At 50.4% G+C, this 21791-nt stretch overlaps 1 protein-coding gene across 1 annotated transcript in view; it reads left to right on the forward strand.

Moving 5' to 3' along the window:
* Positions 1-2405: 2405 nt before the first annotated feature.
* The window catches only part of PAAF1 (proteasomal ATPase associated factor 1), a 28808-nt gene continuing 9422 nt past the window's right edge, over positions 2406-21791 (forward strand). Inside the window, exons 1-7 of the mRNA XM_015425049.1 lie at positions 2406-2494; positions 3395-3435; positions 6519-6622; positions 10004-10093; positions 11759-11857; positions 13763-13913; positions 21000-21194. Coding sequence (XP_015280535.1) covers positions 2406-2494; positions 3395-3435; positions 6519-6622; positions 10004-10093; positions 11759-11857; positions 13763-13913; positions 21000-21194 — 769 coding nt within the window. The remainder of the gene's footprint in view (positions 2495-3394; positions 3436-6518; positions 6623-10003; positions 10094-11758; positions 11858-13762; positions 13914-20999; positions 21195-21791) is intronic.

The raw sequence follows: 21791 nt of genomic DNA on the forward strand, positions 1-21791 counted from the left end.
CGACTAGTTCAGCCTTCCTCAGTTTCCCCACAGGGTGAATCTCTTCCCCCATTTCCGGGATTCGCCTTGAAGCCCCTCCCCCTTCCATTGGGTCTCCCAAAACCTCAGGGCTGGGGGCCAGAATCTAAGGGGGGGAGGGAAGCTTTTCCCCCCTGCCTTTCTATAGGGCTCTGCCAGTTTGGTGTAGTGGTGAAGTGTGCGGACTCTAATCTGGGAGAACCGGGTTTGATTCCAAACTCCTCCTCCACTTGCACCTGCTGGATGACCTTGGGCAAGCCGTAGTTCTGATAAGAGATGTTCTTGAAAAAGAGCACTTTCTGCCAAGAGCTCTCTCAGCCCCACCTGCCTCACAGGGTGTCTGTTGTGGGGAAGGGAAGGGAAAGGAGTTTGTAAGCCGCTCTGAGACACCTTTGGGTAGTGAAGGGCAGGGTATAAATCCAATCTCTTCTTCTTCTTTTACCTCACAGGGTGTCTGTTGTGGGGAGGGGAAGGGAAAGGAGTTTGGAAGCCGCTCTGAGACTCCTTTGGGTAGTGAAGGGCGGGGTATAAATCCAATCTCTTCTCCTTCTTCTTTTACCTCACAGGGTGTCTGTTGTGGGGAGGGGAAGGGAAAGAAGCTTGTAAGCAGCTCTGAGACTCCTTTGGGTAGTGAAGGGCGGGGTATAAATCCAATCTCTTCTTCTTCTTCTACCTCACAGGGGGTCTGTTGTGGGGCGGGGAAGGGAGAGAAGCTTGTAAGCAGCTCTGAGACTCCTTTGGGTAGTGAAGGGCGGGGTATAAATCCAATCTCTTCTTCTTCTTCTTGAGGCACAGCCTGGGCTAGAATCATAGAGTTAGAAGGGACCTCCAGGGTCATCTAGTCCAACCCCCTGCACAAGGCAGGACATTCACAAATGCCTCCCTCTCCCACACTCCCCACTGACCTCCGTTCCATGCCCCGAAGATGACAAAAAAACCCCTCCAGGATCTCCAGCCAAACTGGCCTGGAGAAAAAGGGCCTCCTGACCCCAAAGTGGCGATCGGCATTTCCCTCGGCATGTAAGAAAGGGTTCTTCTGCCCCTGGCTGGCAGCACAGTGTCCTCTAGGGATGCCAACCTTCAGGTGGGACCTGGGGATCCCCTGGAATTACAGCTTGTCTCCTCTTCTGAGGCTCAGCCCTTGAAACTCGGGGGGGGGGCAGAAAATGGGAAATAAGGTGCAGTATTTGGTAGATCAGAAGACTGTAACGTGTCAGTACTTGGGGGAAAGTGAGGCATGGAGATCCAGAATTACAATTGGTCCCCAGGCGACAGAGATCAGTTTCCCCTGGAGAAAATGGCTGCTTTGGAGGGTGCACTCTATGGCGTTGTACCCCACTGAGGTCCCTGGCCTCCCCAGGCTCCATCCCCAAATCCCCAGGAATTTCCCAACCAGGATCTGGCAACTCTCCCCCCCCCCCCCGGCAACCTTGGCTCCGCTTCGGTTTTTTCCCTTCCCAGAGTTGCCAACCCTGAGTTGGGAAATTCCTGGATATTTGGGGGTGGAGTCTGAAGGGCGGGGTTTGGGAGGAGAGGGTCCTCAGTAGGGTATAATGTCATAGAGCACCGTCCATCCAAAGTGGTCGTTTACTTCAGGTGAACTGATCGCTCTTGCCTGGAGATCAGTTGTAATTCTGGAAGATCTCCAGGCCTCACCTGGAGGCTGTTAACCCTACCCCCAAGGATTGACGTGCTCAGGGGTCATTTCGTAGAAAAAGAGGTGCAGGAGCTCATTAGCATAACTCATTAGCATAACTGATTTGCATATGCCACACCCCCTGGCATCACCGGAAGTTTGTCAGACAGCAACACCCATCACTCAGGCTCCACTGGACTGTTTTGGATTGCTAGCTTTTGGGCGGTGGCGGGGGTGGGGGTGGGAGTGCCACTGGACTGTTTTGGACGGGGGGGGGGGCAGGGGGAACTCTGCAAGTTACCTGGCTGCTTCTTGCTCTGACTGAGGGCTGCTGGGAGCAGGGGGTGGGGCTTGCTGCATGTGCCTGCACCCTGGGCTCTTTACTGCCAGAGTACTGCCAGCTTTTTTTTTTAACTCCCGCCCTTCAAATCCTTGCTCTCAGTAGCTATCCAGTGATGCTGTAGCAGTAGAAAAGAGCAAGACTCCAGGGTGCTCCTGCAGGAAATGACCCCTGGACGTGCTACAGTCTTCTGGCCTGCCAAAGACTGCACCAAGATTCAGGGGCTGAGCCCCAGAAGTCCTATAAACCTTTCACTCCACCATAATAGTTTTCTTTTTGCTTGCCTTCTTCTAAATGCGCCCTGTGCCTTCAGTGACCCCATTAACAGTATCAGTAGAAAGTGGCCCTCCTGAGGCTTCTGCTGCCGCTTCCACCTTAGGGTGGGTGCCCCCTCACCTGTTTCAGCCCAGGATGGGTACAGGGGCTCCTGCTTCTGATGTCTTCCCCCTCCCCAAAGCCAACAATTTGATCTCATCGTTTATCGCCATCGGCCCCAAAAAGTGAACCTCTGAGATGGACCGATTCAGGGTTCCCTCTCACAAATATTTCCCTTTGTTCTTGTTTGATCTTAACTTTTTTAAAAAACTCCCGCCCTTCAAATCCTTGCTTTCAGTAGCTATCCAGTGACGGTGTAGCAGTAGAAAAGAACAAGAGTCCAGGAGCACCTTGAAGACTAACAACATGTGGGGCAGGGGGAGGAGCTTTCGTGAGTCACTGCTCACTTCTTCAGATACAGCTAGAATGGGAGTCCCTCTGTCCTTATATCAAATAGCTGATGAATTTCCATTCTGCACAGCTAAATGTGGCGCCTTCCATGGAAATAGATCAAGGTGGGCAGCCGTATTTGTCTGTTTGTGGCAGCGGAAAAGAGCAAGAGTCCAGGAGCACCTTGAAGACTAGCAAAAATGTGTGGCAGGGGAGGAGCTTTTGTGAGCCGCTGCTCACTTCTTCAGATACAGCTAGAATGGGAGTCCATCTGTCCTATTTATTGGAAAGTGGCGTGATTTCAGATGCCGAATATCAATGGCCCCTCCGTACCGATCCTGATTGTGTATATTATGCTATATATTTCATTTGTTTTAAATAGTTTTGTTCCCAAGATGGCATAAAACATGCAAATAACAAAATGCCTCCTGTGGTGCCATTCAGAGGGGCTATGCCAGTGTCTCATTCCAGCATTCCCTTTAATAAAGGTAAAGGTTCCCTTGCTCGAAAGCCAGTCGAATCCGACTCTAGGGTTGCTCATCTCAGTTTCCAAGCCAAAGAGCCAGCGCTGTCCGAAGACGTTTCCGTGGTCATGTGGCTGGCATGACTAAGCACCAAGGCGCACGGAACACAGTTACCTTTAATTTAATTAATTCCCTTTTATATACTAAGTAATAATATTTCGTTCTTTGCAGGAAGAACGAGGGAGAGGCCTGGCTGAGTTGCAGGAGCCCAGGTGAGCAACGTACAAAAAGCCCCAGGCCGTACTGTGGTGCCAGCGCTCAGAGCAATGTTCCCTCTAAGCTGTGGAGTCTTGTGAGCACAAATTCGACTTTGTGAATTGCTGGCATTAAAGTTGTGAGCGAGCCCTTTGGCTGCTGCATCAATTAGTTTGCAGTGGAGCCCTCCTTCCTGGGCTGAGACAAAAATGTGTGAGCCGGAGGCTAAAAAACTGAGCTCGCTCACACTAACTCAGCTTAGAGGGAACATTGGCTCAGAGTGTGTGTGTGTGCGTGTTTGATGCCGTCATCGCTTGTGACTTATGGCAACCCTATAAGATAAACGACCTCCAAAACCTCCTTGTTAACGGCCTTGCTCAGGTCTTGCAAACTGTGGGCCATGTCTTCCTTGGCTGAGTCCATCCATCGCATGTCGGGTCTTCCTCTTTTCCTCCTTCCTTCAGCTTTTCCCAGCATTATTGTCTTTTCCAGTCACTCCTGTCTTCTCATGATGTGGCTGAAGTACGACAGCCGCAGTCATTTGAGCTTCTAGAGAGAGTTCAGGCTTGATTTGATCTAGAACCCAGTTATTTGTCTTTCTGGTGGTCCACGATATCTGTAAAACCCTCCTCCAACACTACATTTCAAAGGAATCCACTTTCTTCCTGTCCATCATGGTGCCCGTGGGGCGGGTGCCTGCCAAGTGCTCTCAGAAAGTGAGCAGGGCTAGGTGGGAGTTTGCCTGGCATGGCTTTTGATTGGCTGCACAGATTAAAAGGTATCCTTTCAAACAGAGCTTTTGCCTGAAATGCCAAAGAGTTACTAATAGAGTCATACAAGAAGGGGCCCCCGCAATACTCGCGGGGGGGGGACTCCACGTGGAGGAGGAGGAAGCAGCCGCAGGTGAGCCTTCTCCCCTTCTTCCCAGCACCAACGGCGAGGCCCACACGGCTCCCAGCCACCGAACCCACCAAGCCTTCTCCCTCCTCCCTCGGCACCGGTGGCGAGGCCTGAGCTCGGCCAGCCAAGCCTCCTCCCTCCCCTAGTGGCGGCGACAGTGAGGGCTGAGTGGCTCACAGCCAGCGGTCGGCCAAGCCTTCTCCCCCCCAGCGGCGAGGCTTTTACTTTTACTATATTTTTTATAGATTTCAGATTTTTCTGCACATCTGGGGATTGCCCCAAACGTGCAGGAAAATCTCTCTGCCCTCCAGGTGCCCCCGATGTGCGGATTTAGATATCCGCACGCAGGGGGCGCCTTGGCTATTAGATACATAGATATAACGTTCCCTGACATTATGTGGTTGGCTTTGCCTTTTGAGGCAGCCGTTTTGTGACTGTGCCCACCACTCTGTGTCAGCATTGCAAAGGTGCCTGCAAGCTGGACCCCTGAGCTAGTGAATCTTGTCTTTTCATGGAAGTCTGAAGAGAGAAACCACTGTAAGTCAGGCCACTTAAGAGGAAGGCCAGTCAAAGAAGAGGAAGTAAAGATAAAGGCTTCCCTTGCTCAAAAGCCGGTTGAATCCGACTCCAGGGGGCGGTGCTCATCTCTGTTTCCAAGCCGAAGAAGAAGAAAGGATTGGATTATACCAGTGATGGCGAACCTTTTAGAGACTAAGTGCCCAAACTGCGACCCAAAACCCAGTTATTTATTGCAAAGTGCCAACACGGCAATTAAACCTGAAGAAGGGAACACTCACTGGAGAAGACCCTGATGCTGGGAAAGATTGAAGGTCAAAGAAGACGGGGACGGCAAAGGATGAGATGGTTAGACAGTGTCATCGATGCAACAAACATGAAGTTGAGCAAACTTCAGAGGACGGCGGAAAACAGGAGGGCCTGGCGAGATCTTGTCCATGGGGTCGCAAATAGTCGGACTCGACTGTGCGACTGAACAACAACAACTTTAGAAAAAACAACTCATACATTAATTTAAGATGATAGTAGCAAAGTAAGGAAAGCAATCCCAAATGCTTTCATTTACTTAAAATTATTTGGCAGAGAATTCAATACTTTAATGGTGGTCTGGGCCTGGCTAGGGCGATGGCACACGTGCCCACAGAGAGGGCTCTGAGTGCCACCTCTGGCACCCGTGCCATAGGTTCGCCACCACTGGATTATACCCTGCCCTTCACTACCCGAAGGTGTCTCAGAGTGGCTTACAAACTCCTTTCCCTTCCCCTCCCCACAACAGACACCCTGTGAGGTAGGGGGGGCTGAGAGAGCTCTGACAGAAACTGCTCTTTTTTAAGGACAGATCTTACCAGAACTACGGCTTACCCAAGGTCATCCAGCCAGGTGCAAGTGGAGGAGTGGGGAAGCAACCCCGTTTCTCCCAGATTAGAGTCCGCACACTTAACCACTACACCAAACACCAAGCTGAAAAGCCAGCGCTGTCCGAAGACTTCTCCGTGGTCATGTGGCCAGCATGACTAGACACCAAGGCGCACGGAATGCTGTTACCTTCCCACTGAAGTGGTACCTATTTATCTACTTGCAATTCCTTGCTTTCGAACTGCTAGGTTGGCAGAAGCTGGGGCCAAAGACGGGACCTCACTCTGTCACACGGCACTCGGGTCTCGAACTGCCGTGCTACTGACCTTCCAGTCTGCAGCTCAGTGTCTTAACCACTGAGCCACCGCGGCTCCCTGTTTTATTATCTGGGCATTTTTTAGTGTTTTCCCCTCTGTTCGTCTCTTTGAGTCTGCTTTAGAGCATTTCCTCAGTTCTTCTTTCTCAGGGTAGCAACTTTCAGTCACAAGAACCGTTGTAGATGTTGGACCCGATGATCTTAGGGAAGCCACTAAATGTGTGGGTCTGTAAGAATAAAGCTGACCTACCTAACGGGGCTGTTTTAAAGGTGATCGTGTGTGTGAAGACCGAGCGCGTGGCTAATATTGGCAAGCACGGGCTGCATTACCTGAAAATAGTGATTCTAATCTGTGCAAGTAGGAAAAGCTGGAAGTCCCCTTTAGGGGCTGAAAACGAAGTTTGAAAGTGTACTTTAAAAAAACAACAACAACCCAAACCCTAGATCACGATCACAGCTTGGTTAGAGTAATAAAATGCCAACTTTTTGTCTGTCATTCTTTTTGCGCTGCAGGAAAATCTACTCTGTACGGCACCCTGACCTGTCAGGGGGTGGGCGCGGATGGAATTCCCGAAATCACAGCCTCCGAAGGATTTGTTGTAAAAGAAGTAACAAAGGTATTGTCTCCTCAGTCTTTGTGGCTGAAGGGTAGACTAGCTGAGGGTGCTAGTCAGCTAGCAGTAGAATATGGTGTCATTCATATACCTCTTGCTACATTTCCGTCCACACCCGTGTTCCCTCTAAGCTGAGTTAGTGTGAGCTGGCTCACAGTTCTTTAGCCTCCGGCTCACACATTTTTGTCTTGGCTGAGGAAGGAAGGCTCCCGAGCCAGCTGATTTATGCAGCAGCCAAATTGCTTGCTCACTGGACCGTCTTACAACGATTGCCATTTGCACTTAATCTTCACTTTGTATATTATTGTTTGGAATTGTTTGTGGGATTTTATCTGTGTTTTATTGTACTTTTAACCCATTGTACGCCGCCTCGAGCCTGCTTGTCAGGCAAGGCGGGATATAAATCGAAATAAATAGATAAATGAATTCTTCCCCTTTCTCAGGCCCTCGATGAGGCAGGTGACAGGTAGAAAGATGGCCTTTTCAGGGGTGGGGTCTCACCTCTGGACTGGCACCGACCTTACTCTCCTTCAGGGGTCATTTCATAGGAAAAGAGGTTCGACTCCACACCCTTACCTTTCTGGAAGTCCAGGGACAATTCTGCTCCTTTGCGTGGGTTTAAATCCTGCCATTTTGACCATTTGAGGAAAGCTCCAATATGGCCTCTGGTCCCCCCCCCCACATCCCCCAATCCAGACACAGGCAGAGACTTGGTTTTCCTCTTCCTCCCTTTCCCCTCTCCCCCCCCCATTCCCCCCCTCCCATCAGAGCTGGTGGATGGGCTAAGAGGGAGGGTTCCTGGCTTCCCCTTAATTGTTGGGTTGCATCAGGGCTTAGTTCTCGTGGCCCTTTCTTACACGCCCAGGGAAATGCTGATCGCTACGTTGGGGTCAGGAAGTAACTTTTCTCCAGGCCAGTTTGGCTGGAGATCCTGGAGGGGTTTGGGTTGGGGTTTTTTTTTGTTATCTTCTGGATGTGGAACAGCGGTCAGTGGGCGTATGGAGGGGGGGAGGTGTTTGTGAATTTCCTGCATCGTGCAGGGGGTTGGACTAGATGACCCTGGAGGTCCCTTCCAACTCTACGATTCTATGGTGTCGTGGTTAAGTGCGTGGACTCTAATCTGGGAGAACCAGGTTTGATTCCCCACTCCTCCACTTGCACCTTCTGGATGACCTTGGGCAAGCCATCGTTCTGTCCGAGCTGTTCTCTCAAGGACAGTTCTGGAAAGAGCTCTCTCAGCCCCACCTACCTCACAGGGTGTCTGTTATGGGGAGGGGGAGGAGATTGTAAGCCCCTCTGAGACTCCTTTGGGTAGTGAAGGGCAGGGTATAAATCCTTCTTCTATCAATTTTTAAAAAATATCATCCTGACCTGGAAGGAGTAGGGGAAAAGAGAAATTTCATTGCCTCCCCCCCCCCTTTTGGCCAAAGGCTCCATCTCAAAGATTTGGGGGGGGGGGGAGAACCAGTCTCTTTCCTTTGCATTCTCGCCCTGAAAATTATTCCAGAGAGACTTCTGTATTTAGCCTTCCAAAGCAAAAAATAAAATGAACAGGAGCCTCGTGGTATTTAAAAAACTTTGTGCTAGTTAAGCCTCTTCAGGGAGCTGCGGTGGCTCAAGTGGTTAAGACGCTGAACTGCAGGCTGTGGAAGGTTGGTAGTTCAGCTGTCCGAGACCCGAGTGTGCCGCATGATGGAGTGAGCTCCCGTCTCTAGTTCCAGCTCCTGCCAACCTAGCAGTTCGAAAGCAAGAAATTGCAAGTGGATATATAGATACCACTTCAGTGGGAAGGTAACAGCGTTCCGTGTGCCTTGGTGTTTAGTCATGCCGGCCACATGACCACGGAAACGTCTTCGGACAGCGCTGGCTCTTCGGCTTTGAAACGGAGATGAGCACTGCAACCCTAGAGTCGGACTCGACTGGCTTTCGAGCAAGGGAACCTTTACCTTTACTAAGCCTCTCCAAGCTAAAGCCCGCCTTATCAACTCATTTTCATAGCTAGATTAGAGTGCCGGAGCACCTTGGAGACCAACAAGACTGTTCCCAGTGTGAGCATTCAAGAGTCAAAGATCCCTCCATCAATGCCCCCCCTCTAAGCTGTGGAGTCCTGTGAGCAAAAATCCTACTTTGTGACCTCCTGGCATGAAAGCTGTGAGTGAGCGATTGGGCGGCTGCGTCAATTAGTTTGCTCTGGAGCCATCCCTTCCTCAGCCAAGACAAAAATGTGTGAGCCGGAGGCTAAAAAACCTATGAGCCGGCTGACACTAACGCAGCTTAGAGGGAACACTGGCTGGAAGCAATGCTCCCTCTAAGCTGTGGAGTCTTGCGAGCAGAAATCCTACTTTGTGAACTCCTGGCATTAAAGCCGTGAGTGAGCGATTGGGCTACTGCATAAATTAGTGTGCTCTGGAGCCGTCCCTTCCTGAGCCGAGACAAAACTGTGAGCCGGAGGCTAAAAAATCTGTGAGCCAGCTCACGCTAACGCAGCTTAGAGGGAACACTGGTTGGAAGCATTGCGCCCTCTAAGCTGTGGAGTCTTGCGAGCAAAAATCCTACTTTGTGAGCTGCTGGCATTAAAGCTGTGAGTGAGCGATTTGACAGCTGCATAAATTAGTGTGCTCTGGAGCCCTCCTTCCTGAGCCAAGACAAAAATGTGTGAGCCGGAGGCTAAAAAACCTGTGAGCTGGCTCACACTCACTCAGCTTAGAGGGAACACTGTCCTCCATCAGGTAAGCTTTGCACCTTCAAAACTCATACCCACAAAAATCTTGGTCTCGAAGGCGCTCCCGTACTTGAATCTTGCTTTTCTGCTGCAGACCAGTGTTCCCTCTAAGCTGAGTGAGTGTGAGCCAGCTCACAGTTTTTTAGCCTCCGGCTCACACATTTTTGTCTTTGCTCAGGAAGGGATGGCTCTGGAGCAAACTAATTTATGTAGAAGCCGAATCACTCGCTCACAACTTGAATGCCAGTAGATCACGAAGTAGAATTTTTGCTTGCATAGCTTAGAGGGAGCGTTGCTGGAGACCCGCACGGCTTTGCTCTGAAACGAAAGGACACTGCCCTGAGATCATTGGATGGGAGGTTGAGATACAGGCAGGTAATAATGGAAGGGCCCGAATGTGCGATTTCTAGCAGCTATCAAAGCCCCCGCTGTGACGGAAAGTAGCTGGAGACGAAAGGTAGACGGGTGAAAAGAAGGTAATCACGTCCGTTTGGAGCAACAATGCCCACCCGTCTTGCTCTTGTATTTGGCATTTGCCGTCTGATCGGTCTCAATGCTTCATAATTGGGGGGTGGGGGTGGGATAAGCCAAAACAAGAGGAGCATCCTGGGCTTTGATTCGTTTTAATATTCTGTCTGTCTCATCCCTCCCTCCCGCCCCAGAAAAGCCTGCTCGTTTCTTGCCCCCGTGAAAACGCTTCCACTCGGTTCCGGGCGCCCTATACGGCCTTTTGTAGAATCCATCAAAAAAGCGTAAGTGGTTTTTCAGAAGGGCCGTTTTTTAAATGAAGGAGATCTGGCGACAGGAGTTCTTTGACAGGGCCCTAATGGCTTTCTTCAAACCGAGTTAAAATAAGAAGACCGGGCTGCCTGATGTTGTCCTCATTCCGTCAGCATGGCCCAGATACTGTGAAGGCAGTCAATCTTCATTCTTTCTAGAGCAGGGGTGTCAAACATGCAGCCCAGGGGCCGGATGAGACCCCCGGAGGGCTTCTATCAGGCCCACAGTGGAACTGGCTGTCTTCTGCTTCTTCTTCCAGTTCTGCTGCTTGCTGCGTTATCGTAGGTTTGCAGCTTACAGATACACACCTGAGCAGCACACTCAAGATTGCAACAGCAGAGACATTTTGATGCAGTAATTCAGAGCAAGAGGTGTCACTTATCAGACACTGTTAAATAAACAAAAATATTGCCAGAGTGCTAATGTTTTAAGCATGTTTTTATTTTAAGTAAAAAAAAATGTGTTTGTGTCCTTTATAAAGTTTATCTCTCCACTACCTGGCATTACATTTTTTGACACACGTGGCCCGGCCCAACAAGGTCTCATTTATGTTAGATCCGGCCCTCATAAGAAATGAGTTCGACACCCCTGGTGTAGAGGGAGCCTAGAAATTCACCTGCCCCACCAAGAGGTAGAGCACCTGTCTGGCAAGCAGAAGGTCCCAGGTTCAATCCCTGGCATCTCTAGCTAAAAGGACCAAGCAGTAGGTAATGTGAAAGAATTCCGCCCGAGAGCCTGGTGAACTGCTGCCTATTCTGGGGCAAAGTGATGTGCTGTTGACAAAATGATGGGTCGTCCGCACAATGAGAACCCGAGACAAGTCCCGTTGTTTGGTTTTCAGCATCCAGCCTTAGAGCTAGTAGGCTGTGGCCACTTGACCTGGATAGGCCAGGCTAGCTCAATCTCGTCAGATCTCGGAAGCTAAGCAGGGTCTGCCCAGCCCTGGCTAGTATTTGGATGGGAGACCACCAAGGAAGTCCAGGGTCGCTACGCAGAGGCGGGCAATGGCCAACCACCTCTGAACATCTGAACATGAGAGCCAGTTTGGTGTCGTGGTTAGGAGGGCAGGCTCTAATCTGGGAGGACCGGGTTTGATTCCCCACTCCTCCACAGGCAGCTGCTGGTGTGACCTTGGGTCAGTCACAAGTTCTCTCAGAGCTGTCCTCTCAAGGGGCAGTCGTCGAGAGAGCTCTCTCAGCCCCACCTACCTCACCGGATGTCCATTGTGGGGAGGGGAAGGGAAAGGAGATTGTAAGCCGCTCTGAGACTCCAAGTGAAGGGCGGGGTATAAATCCAATCTCCTCCTCTTCTTCTTCTCCTGCCTTGAAAACCCTACAGGGTCGCCATAAGACAGCTGTGACGTGGCAGCAACAGTCCAGGCTAGCCCAATCTCATCAGATCTCGGAAGCTAAGCAGGGTCGGCCCCGATCAGTATTTGCTTAGGAGACCATCAATGAAGTCCAGGGTTGCAGTGCAGGGGCAGGCGTGGACAAGTCACTTCTGTTCGTCTCTTGTTCTGTCCTGGGTGGCCCAGGCTAGTTAGTCTGCGGGCCGCGCGATAATGCCTAAGCTGCAGCATCCATGTTGTGCTCTCATGGGACTGCAGGCATGTCTTTTCTTCCCTCTCTCAATTCCAGATCACCTGTCTTGACCTTTCCAGCGGGGGCGGGCTGGGCGTGTCAACCAGTGCCGATGGGACGATGAAGATCTGGCAGGCGGCGAACGGAGAGATCCGAGTGAGAACCAGATTCTTTCGAGTTTGGTGTCGTGGTTAAGTGTGCGGACTCTAATCTGGGAGAACCGGGTTTGATTCCCCACTCCTCCACTTGCACCTGGCTGGATGACCTTGGGCAAGCCGTAGTTCTGATAAGAGCTGTTCTTGGAAAAGAGCAGTTTCTGTCAAGAACTCTCTCAGCCCCACCTGCCTCATGGGGTGTCTGTTGTGGGGAGGGGAAGGGAGAGGAGTTTGTGAGCCGCTCTGAGACTCCTTTGGGTAGTGAAGGGCGGGTTTAAATCTAATCTCTCCTTCCTCTTCTACCTCACAGGGTGGCTGTTGTGGGGAGGGGAAGGGAAAGGAGTTTGTAAGCCGCTCTGAGACTCCCTTGGGTAGTGAAGGGCAGGGTATAAATCCAATCTCTTCTTCTTCTTCTTTTACCTCCCAGGGTGTCTGTTGTGGGGAAGGGGAAGGAAAGGAGACTGTAAGCCGCTCTGAGACACCTTTGGGTAGTGAAGGGCAGGGTATAAATCCAATCTCTTCTCCTTTTTCTTTTACCTCACAGGGTGTCTGTTGTGGGGAGGGGGAGGGAAAGGAGTTTGGAAGCCGCTCTGAGACACCTTTGGGTAGTGAAGGGCGGGGTATAAATCCAATCTCTTCTTCTGAAGTAGAAAAAAAATTAAATTGTTCCATTGAAGGTGATGGTTAAAGTCGCTTAAAAAAATTCCAAGTCCAGATATTCTGACTTAGTAAAAAACAAAACAGAGAACGCTTAAATATTAAGAATCAAGTCCAAACTTCAGAGAAAATTGGCATCTCATTTGCCTCTCCTGTCCCTCAATTGATATCCTTGCTTGGGGGCAGCCGCCCCACATTCCGAATCCGAGTCTTCTCCAGTAAGTGTTTCATCATCACTCCCCTTGTTGCTCTTCTTGTGCTCTTCTTCTGTTGGATACCATGTGTTCATTTAAAAAGGCATCCTGCTAAAGAGAGCTTCTACCGGAAATGCTGAAGACTTACTATCAGAGTTATCCTTGATGTGTTGTTGTTGGCCCCGCCCCTCGCAGCAGCCATTTTGTGGTTGCACCCACCATTCAGTGTGAGACAGGCCCCTAGCCAGGATTTTGTGGCTCGTGGGACATTTTTTTTTTCTTGTGGGGCTGAAGCTCTCAGTGCAGACAAAAAAGCCACTTAGCCAATCGAAAGCGGTTAGCAGGAGAGATCTCTAAATTGCAAGTGGTCAACCACTTTTGATGACAGCTCTTAGCTGCTGCAATTTAATCACTTCGGCCAGCCTAAGCAACCATTCTGAGAACAAGCCGGCAGGTGGGAGTGATGGCTTCTCTAGTCAAGAAAGCTTAAATATCAGCAGAGGCCGTTAACAGACAGAAAAACTCTCTTAAAGGAGACCAGCTTCTTGATTCAGAATTAGAAGGGATCCTAGAGGTCACCCACTCCAACCCCCTTGTTCAGTGTGGGAATTAGTCAACTACAGCACCCCACTCTGCTTAAAGGAGCGCACGCCTTTAAAAAAAAGTTTTTAAATGATTGAAAAAAGCATTTACAGGAGGAATTATTGTGGGGCTGTGCTTGTAAGAAAGGGCGGAGCCCCCCAAAGCCCCACCATAGCTACCGGCCTGGTGGCAGAATTCCCAGAGGTGCCTGCAGGTTCAAAAATGTTGAGGGCCCCTGGCCTGTAGGCATTTTCAAGGTGCAGTTTGTCACCGGAAGCGCCTTGATCGTTTCTGTTACGAGGCTAAAGAGACAACGTTCTATAAAGACCTGCTGATCCCTGTTGCCACGGAGACAGTCCATGGGGGTTTTGACCTGCCAAAGAGGTAGATGTAGGTCGCTATCTAATGCTTATTTAAAGATGAGATGAGAATCAGCAGAGGCCCTTAACACCAAGGTTCTTTTGCCTTTCCAGAGACGCTTGGAAGGCCACATTTACGACGTGAACTGCTGCAGGTTTTTCCCATCCGGCCTGGTGGTCCTGAGCGGGGGAATGGACGCCCAGCTGAAGATCTGGTCGGCAGAAGAGGGCCGCTGCGTCGCGACTTTCCAAGGGCACAAAGCAGGTATGGAGAACGGGAAATAACCCTGCCGTCGCCTGCAAGGCACGAGGGTGTAGAACTAGGGTTGCCGAGTACTTACCGCAATCTGCCGGGGGACACATGCTCCCCGGCCGGAACATTTCTCCTTGTCGCGCACCATGCCGTCGCCAGGAAGTGACGCCGGGCGACGCTCTGGCAATGGGGCCAGAAACTCGATGGTACCATCGAGTTTCTGGCCCCATTGCCAGAGCGTCGCCCGGCGTCACTTCCTGGCGACGGCATGGTGCGGCACGTCTGTTGTCCCCGCAGGAATGATCCTGCGAAGACGTCTTCGTCCCCCGCCGAATCACGGTAAATACTTGGGAAGCCTGTTTAGAACTGAGGTGTCGAACTCATTTGTTACGCGGGCCGGATCTGACATAAATGCCTCATTGTCGGGCCGGGCCACGTGTGCCATAATTCGTAATGCCGGGTACTGGAGATAGAAACTGCATAAGGAACAGCAACTGTTAAACTCCGAGTTGGTGTGTCCTCACTGCAAGGCCCCATGGGCTGGGAGGGGGGGGGGTCTAGAGGAAAACCCACAGAGATAATGCTGGGCAGATGCTCCCACGACGCTTGACTGCTGCAGGCGAGGTTGTTCTGCTGTGCTAAAGCCATCGTTGATTGGGTCCGCCCACTCCCCCCAGCACCCCTTCCCTTGCATCAGTTGCTCGCGGGCCGCATAAGAGCCTCGGATGGGCCAAATCTGGCCCCCAGGCCTTATGTTCGACACCCCTGGTTTAGTAGGTTTAAGGTAATTTCTATGCTGCCGATGAGGGTGGGGCTGTGGCTCAGTGGAAGAGCCTCTGCTTGGCATGCAGAAGGTCCCAGGTTCAATCCCCGGCATCTCCAGTTAAAAGGACCAGGCAGGAGGTGATGGGAAAGACCTTCTGCCTGAAACTTTGAAGAGCTGTAAAGAGGGGCTGGGCTCAGTGGTAGAGCATCTGCTTGGCATGCAGGAGGTCCCAGGTTCAGTCCCCGGCTGTTAGATCCCCAAGCATGAGAATAGATCCACGTTCAAAAGTAAAGCAAGATTTATTTCAAAGACATGGTTGATCACGAACATACAGAAATTGATTGGAATGACGTTTGTCAGCAGTACAGGTATAATAAAGGGATTTTGAACAAGGTTTGGACCAATGATCCTACTTCCCGCTGGAAACGGGGAGATTAGAAAGGGCGCGAAGTTACATGAGAAAGTAACGCCCGGTTTCTTAAACACAAGTTCCTTTCACACGGGTAAAGCTAAACAAGCATAAGCGCGAAGACATAACTCCTACTTCTCACCAGCTGGCGACCTTGGTTGCAGCAGATGCCTAACAGAGAAAACACTTCAACAACAGAAGATAGGGGGAGGAAGGAAGGGATGTGAGGTGACCCAGAAAAGAGATGGCAGCTCGCTGACAGGAACTCCTACAAGATAATGACTCAGCCCTACCCCACCTTCCTGAGTAGATATAAATTACCTGCCTACCATTTTTCTTCTCACCTTGACACAGAGAGTACTCTATCTTTCTGTGTTATACCTCTGAGGATGACAGTCACAGCTGCTGGCGAAACGTCCAGTCCTACAATGCCAAGACCACGGCCATACAACCTGCAAAATCTACAACAGCTAATGAAATCTGGCCGCGAAAGCCTTTGACGACATACAGCTCAACAAAGTCGGAGTCCAGTGCCACCTTGAAGACCAACAAAGTTTAATTCTGGGCATCAGCCTTTTGTGCGCTTTAGGAAGAGGTGTGCCTGCACACGAAAGCTGATACCCAGAATTAAACTTTGCTGGTCTTAAAGAGGCCACCGGACTCGAACTTTGTCCTGAGGAGAAGGCTATAAGAAGCTTGGTTCCCCAGTGCAGAGGAAGTCAAGGAAATAAAAATTTGTGAGGTGGAGAAGTGAGTCAGACAGAGCTGAGGCACAGCCCACGCGAGGCCTCTTCTCACATCGAGCTATTTCTGCGCTGGTGTCGGAAAAGACCGCAAACGCTTTGTCAGAGGTGGGCACCGTGTCACCTCACTTCCGATCGTAAGCAACCGTGGCAGAACTCCCTCGTGTCACTTTCGCATGTGCACACCTTGAACATCTCCACCCATCCCCCAAGTTATCGGGTGTGAGACATCCCAAGGAATACTTGTGGCCTGGCCATATCCCCTGGGCCACGGCTTGGCAGTCTCTCCACCCGGCTGGCTTGCCCAAATCCACCGGTAAGCCCGCATGAACGTGCCGCAGGAGAGAGAGGCCGGCAGAGAAGCCGACTAGGCCCGGATGGGTGCTGCCTCTCCTTCCCCTGTCTAAAAAGGCAGGCATGCCAATTCGTTTTCTTACTTCTTCACCCAAAGAGTGATGAACACGTGGAATTCACTGCTGAAGGAGGTGGCGGCGGCTACAAGCATGGACGGCTTCAAGAGGGAATTAGATAAGCATATGGAGCAGAGGTCCATCGGTGGCTATTAGCCACAAGGTATAGATAGGGACTCTCGGTCTGGGGCAAGGGATGCTCTGTCTTTTTGGTGCTGGGGGGGGCAACAGTGGGAGGTCCTGGCCCCACTGCTGGACCTCCTGAGGGCGCCTGGTATTTTTGGCCACTGTGTGACACAGTGTTGGACTGGAGGGGCCATTGGCCTGATCCAACACTGGCTTCTCTTATGTCTTTATGCTTCTGGGCTCAATGCAAGGAGCCGGTAGGGACACTGAGAGCCCTGAACGGCCTGGGACCAGCAGACCTGAGGGACCACCCCCTCCAGTCCTCTTCAGAGGCCCTGCTTTGGTTGCCCATCTAGTCGCCAGGTTGCCGGCGACCGAGGAGGGCACGTTGAGTTCGGCCAGAGCCGTCATAAACACATCCATGCCTTTAGGCCGTGGGGCGGAAGAGGGAGGGTGCGTTTGAGTAATTGCCTTGACGAGGTCCTGCAGGTTGCTCCCGGCGACCGGGGACCCTCTATAAAGAAAAGTTCCCCTTTCATCCCAAGAGGCCACGTCTCTGTTTTGATGCATTTTCTTTAGCAGTACGCGGGCGTTGTTCCTGTATCGGCGCGGCAGATTCTCCACCACCTCTTCAAATCCGAACGCATTCTTTTCATCAGGGCCTGCCGCTAACACGGGTTGAGGAAGATACAGGTTCAGCTTTGTTTTCTCTTCCTCCCCCATTCTGACGTGCGTTAGATATTTCTGAAGGAGAGACCCGTAGAGTTTGGCCTTCTCATATTCGGACAAGTCCCCTCTCTCTAGAACAGTTTTCATCTCCCGGTCTAGAGAGTGTACGGCGCTGTGCCTGATGGGGTCCCCCTCGGGGGGTCGCGGGTTGGTCAGGCGCTCTAATTGTTGGCCGGGGACCAGGTACATTTTCTCGGCATGCTCCATCAGGAACGGGTTAAGAGGCTGGTAATCAGGGGAAGAGCAAAAGCCAACAGGGAACCGATGAAGCCCCCCTGTTGCCTCACCAACTTCTTCTTCTTTGTCAGAGGGATTTTAGAGCTGCTCAGGGATTTAATGACGGCCCGTTTTTTCCGCAGGAAAGTCTTCTGCCTCGCTGAAAGGGGAATCACGCCTTTCAGGGCGTTTAGAGCGATCTCCCCGATAGCCTTGACGAGGTCGTTGGGAGCGGTCCCCAAAATAGCCTTCCTCAGGCGCGGGGGAGCTTTGGAGACGAGTTTCAGGAGAGCCCCGTTTCTTTTTAAGCAGGCCGACATGCTTCCGCCGTGACGGACGGCCTCCCATAAAAAGCTTTGGGGTGGTGTGTGTCAGCGCCTTTTAATTCCTCCCGCCGTTTTTTTAATAACGTAGCAGACGGGGAGGTCGGGGGGGAACATCCCCGTGCGCAGCCTGTAGGGCTCCGGCGTGGACCCGTTTAAATCCACCACCAGGTACCCGTAGGGCTTTGATGTGGCATCTTCATAGGCCTCCATAAAAAAGTTCGCTTTCCCCGGGTACATCTGCCTGGCCAGAGTAGCGATTTGTAATTTATCCCTCGGGTTTTTAAATAACACCATGTATTTGGTGTTCAGAGTGATGGTTCTGCTGCTTTTACCCTGGCAGAATAAATTCTGCACGATGTAGATAATACTCAGATTTCTGTGGTGAACGTATTTGGTGAAAGCGTTTTCAACCTCCTCATTATCAGAAGCAGACATCATGAGGTCATCAATCACAACCAACGATTTTTTATTACTGGGCAACAACACAGGATCGTTCAAACACGAAGGCAGTCCTTCAACAAACTTTATACAAGCATAACGTTTGAGCAGTTCATCGTACAGAGGTTGCCAGCACGCGTAAAACCACACGATATTTTCAGGCATAACAGAAAGCGTAGAATGAGCATTCATGAGCAAATTTTTAATGAAATAACTTTTCCCGCAGTTACTGGGGCCCGCCAGGATGGCCGAGAAAGGGTGCCGCCATCTTGTATCCATTTCAGTAGCCGTAGGGCAGGCTCTTAAACCCCTCCCCGAGCACACGCTTGTCGTACACTACCTTCTGGGTTTTTGTAAGAAGCTTGGTTTTGATGACAAAGTTCTCTTTGTCTCTGACGATGCCCGGGTGGCTTAAGAGGATCTCGCCGGGCTCAGCCCCGGAACAGTAGGTGAACACCAAATCCTTCAGACTGTCAAAGTGGATCTTTTCCCTATTCACCGTGTTCAGAGTAATGCCCTTTACTTTCAGACACACCTCCCCTCCCGACAGCCTGTAGCCGTAAGTCTTGGGTCCGGCAGAAACAAACTCTGTTATATGCTGCCCTGGGGGGACCTCGCTCGTCAACTCCCCCAAATAGTCGCACACTTTTTTTTAATTTCACAAAACAAAACCCCAACATAATAGATCTTAACGATTTTTTATTTTTAGTCACAACTGTTACCTCACTGGCCATTTTAATTTACAGAAAAACTTTCAGAACATCTGTGTTTTGAAATGATTTGTGCAAACATTTCTCAACAAGAACCACAAAAGCAGGGGTCATATCAAAATGTTAGATCCCCAAGCATGAGAATAGATCCACGTTCAAAAGTAAAGCAAGATTTATTTCAAAGACATGGTTGATCACGAACATACAGAAATTGATTGGAATGACGTTTGTCAGCAGTACAGGTATAATAAAGGGATTTTGAACAAGGTTTGGACCAATGATCCCACTTCCCGCTGGAAACGGGGAGATTAGAAAGGGCGCGAAGTTACATGAGAAAGTAACGCCCGGTTTCCTAAACACAAGTTCCTTTCACACGGGTAAAGCTAAACAAGCATGAGCGCGAAGACATAACTGGGGGGGGAGGAAGGGCCGTGAGGCGACCCAGCAAGAGATGGCAGCTCGCTGTCACCGACATCTCCAGTTAAAAGATCTGGCAGGAAGTGATGGGAAAGACCTCTGCCTGAGACCCTGGAGAGCCACTGCCAGCCTGCATGGACAATACTGACCTTGATGGACCAGTGGTCTGAGTCAGTATAAGGCAAGGGGAAAGCTTTTCACTTTGGAGGAAGCTTTGAGCTCACTAAGAGAGACGTTTTGCAGCGTTCATTGAAAAAATTGGATAAATATTTTGGTATTTGGCAGCCTTGTGCTTGGAGATATCTGTCGAACTCCCCGAGGAAGACGCTGAAACAGGAGGATATCTGGACCTCTGTTGGAGGCAGACGGAGCACGTATTCAAAACAGACGTAAAGGAGTCCTCCCTCTTAAAACTTTTGTACAATTAAGGATGACTGATATTAATAAAGGGGTTGTGCAATACCTTTTGTGATATATTAGGAGACGACACTTAGATGCAGGGCTATTTTGGGGCAGGAACGCACAGGAACGGAGTTCCAGCTGGCTCCCTAGTTGGCCACACCCAGCAGGAACGCATTAGCATAATAGGCCACACCCAACAGCAGAAACTCATTCGGATTGGCTACATTAGGGGTGTGTGGCCTAACATGCAAAGGAGTTCCTGCTACAAAAAAGCCCTGGGTTTTGGCAACAAAGAAGGTAAACAGAATAAGAAGCAAAAGGTGGATGTGGTTGGATGAGCACACTTCTGGTAACATGGGGGTGTGGCCTAATATGCCAATGAGCTGTGCTGTCAGGGGTGTGGCCTAATATGCTAATATGTTTTTGCTGTTGGGTGTGGCCTATTATGCTAATGAGTTCCTGCTGGGCTTTTTCTACAAAAAAAGCCCTGCTTAGATGTGTTGTCGAAGGTTAAGAAGATACTTAGCTGTTTTGATCTATGATTCTTTCTATCTATTAAGGCTTATATGATAATATATGGTGAATACATTGTAAAAATATAAAACAAAAAATATATAAAAATTATTTGAGATATTCAAAATCAGTATTTGCTGATTTTTGGTATTTCCTACTTACCGTGGGTCCTATTTTGGTTTTGTGAGTAGGCTTCTAACCTGCAGACTGTTCTGTGGATCTCATTTTGGGCCGCTGAATGTTTATTGCTGTTTCTGTGGCTTCTTTTTAGCCTATCTCAGGGGGTCCCTAACATGGTGCCCATGGGTGTAAATGCATACAGCGACCAAACCAAAAAATACAGCGGCAGGAAGACAAGAGTCAAGAAAGTGAAGACATAAGTTATATGATTTGTTTTACGATTGAACAAAATGTTACTATACTTCTGTTAAAAGCGAGACTCTTATTTCACATAACCTACCACCTGATCCACTTATGTTAGGTTCTCATCACAGGATCACTTCTCAAAACTTTTGCAAGGAGTACACACCACTTTGGGTTGCCTTTAGCCTGGGCGACTAAACTGGTGCTCAGACTCTCCCGACAAGATCCACCTTTTCTCACAAGAGCCAGTCTGGTGTAGTGGCTAAGTGTACAGACTCTAATCTGGGAGAACCGGGTTTGATTCCCCACTCCTCCACTTGCAGCTGCTGGATGACCTTGGGCAAGCCATAGTTCTGTCAGAGCTGTCCTTGAGAAAGAGAGAGCTCTCAGCCCCACCTACCACACAGGGTGTCTGTTGTGGGGAGGGGAAGGGAAAGGACTTTGCAAGCCGCTCTGAGCCTCCTTCGGGTAGTGAAGGGCAGGGTATAAATCCAATCTTTTCTTCAAACGGCTCCTTTACTCCGCTGCAGGAATCCTGGACACGGCCATCGTGGACCGAGGAAGGAACGTGGTGTCCAGCAGCCGGGACGGCACAGCCCGCCTGTGGGATTGTGGGAGATCGGCTTGCCTGGGGACAGTGGCGGACTGCGGCTCCCCCGTCAACGGAATCGCCCTGGGGGGTGCAGACAACACCTTGAATCTGGGATCTCCCGAAACAGCACCTAGTAAGTGACATCGGCCGGGTGTCTCCCTCGCTCTGTAAGAGGGACACTTTAGATATGCTGCATGCAGGATTCAAAAGGCATACTCTGGGTGGGGAGCTGTTGGTTTGCTCTGTGTGATGCATGTTGCAGAGAGGGAGAAGGGAGTGTGGGAAAGCTTTTGCAGCACCTGATTAAGAAGGGCCAAACAAACAGGAAAAGGCCTTAGCTAACATACTGGAAGGACTGCTCACTCCCCACTCCCAGAGAGCCAGTTTGGTGTCGTGGTTAGGAGCGCGGACTCTAATCTGGGAGAACTGGGTTTGATCCCCCACTCCTCCACTTGCACCTGGCTGCATGACCTTGGGCAAGCCATAGTTCTGTCAGAGCTGTTCTTGAAAAAGAGCCGTTTCTCTCAGAGCTCTCTCAGCCAATGCTCCGTCTAAGCTGCGGAGTCTTGTGAGCAAAGATTCTACTTTGTGAGCTACTGGCATTAACATTGTGAGCGAGCAATTCAGCTAGTGCATAAATTAGTTTGCTCTGGAGCCCTCCTTCCTGAGCTAAGACAAAAATGTGTGAGCCAGAGGCTAAAAAATTGTGAGCTAGCTCACACTAACTCAG

Source organism: Gekko japonicus, unplaced genomic scaffold (assembly GCF_001447785.1).
Source record: "Gekko japonicus isolate JY-2015 unplaced genomic scaffold, Gekko_japonicus_V1.1 scaffold2548, whole genome shotgun sequence".
In the NCBI taxonomy this organism is placed as follows: domain Eukaryota; kingdom Metazoa; phylum Chordata; class Lepidosauria; order Squamata; family Gekkonidae; genus Gekko; species Gekko japonicus.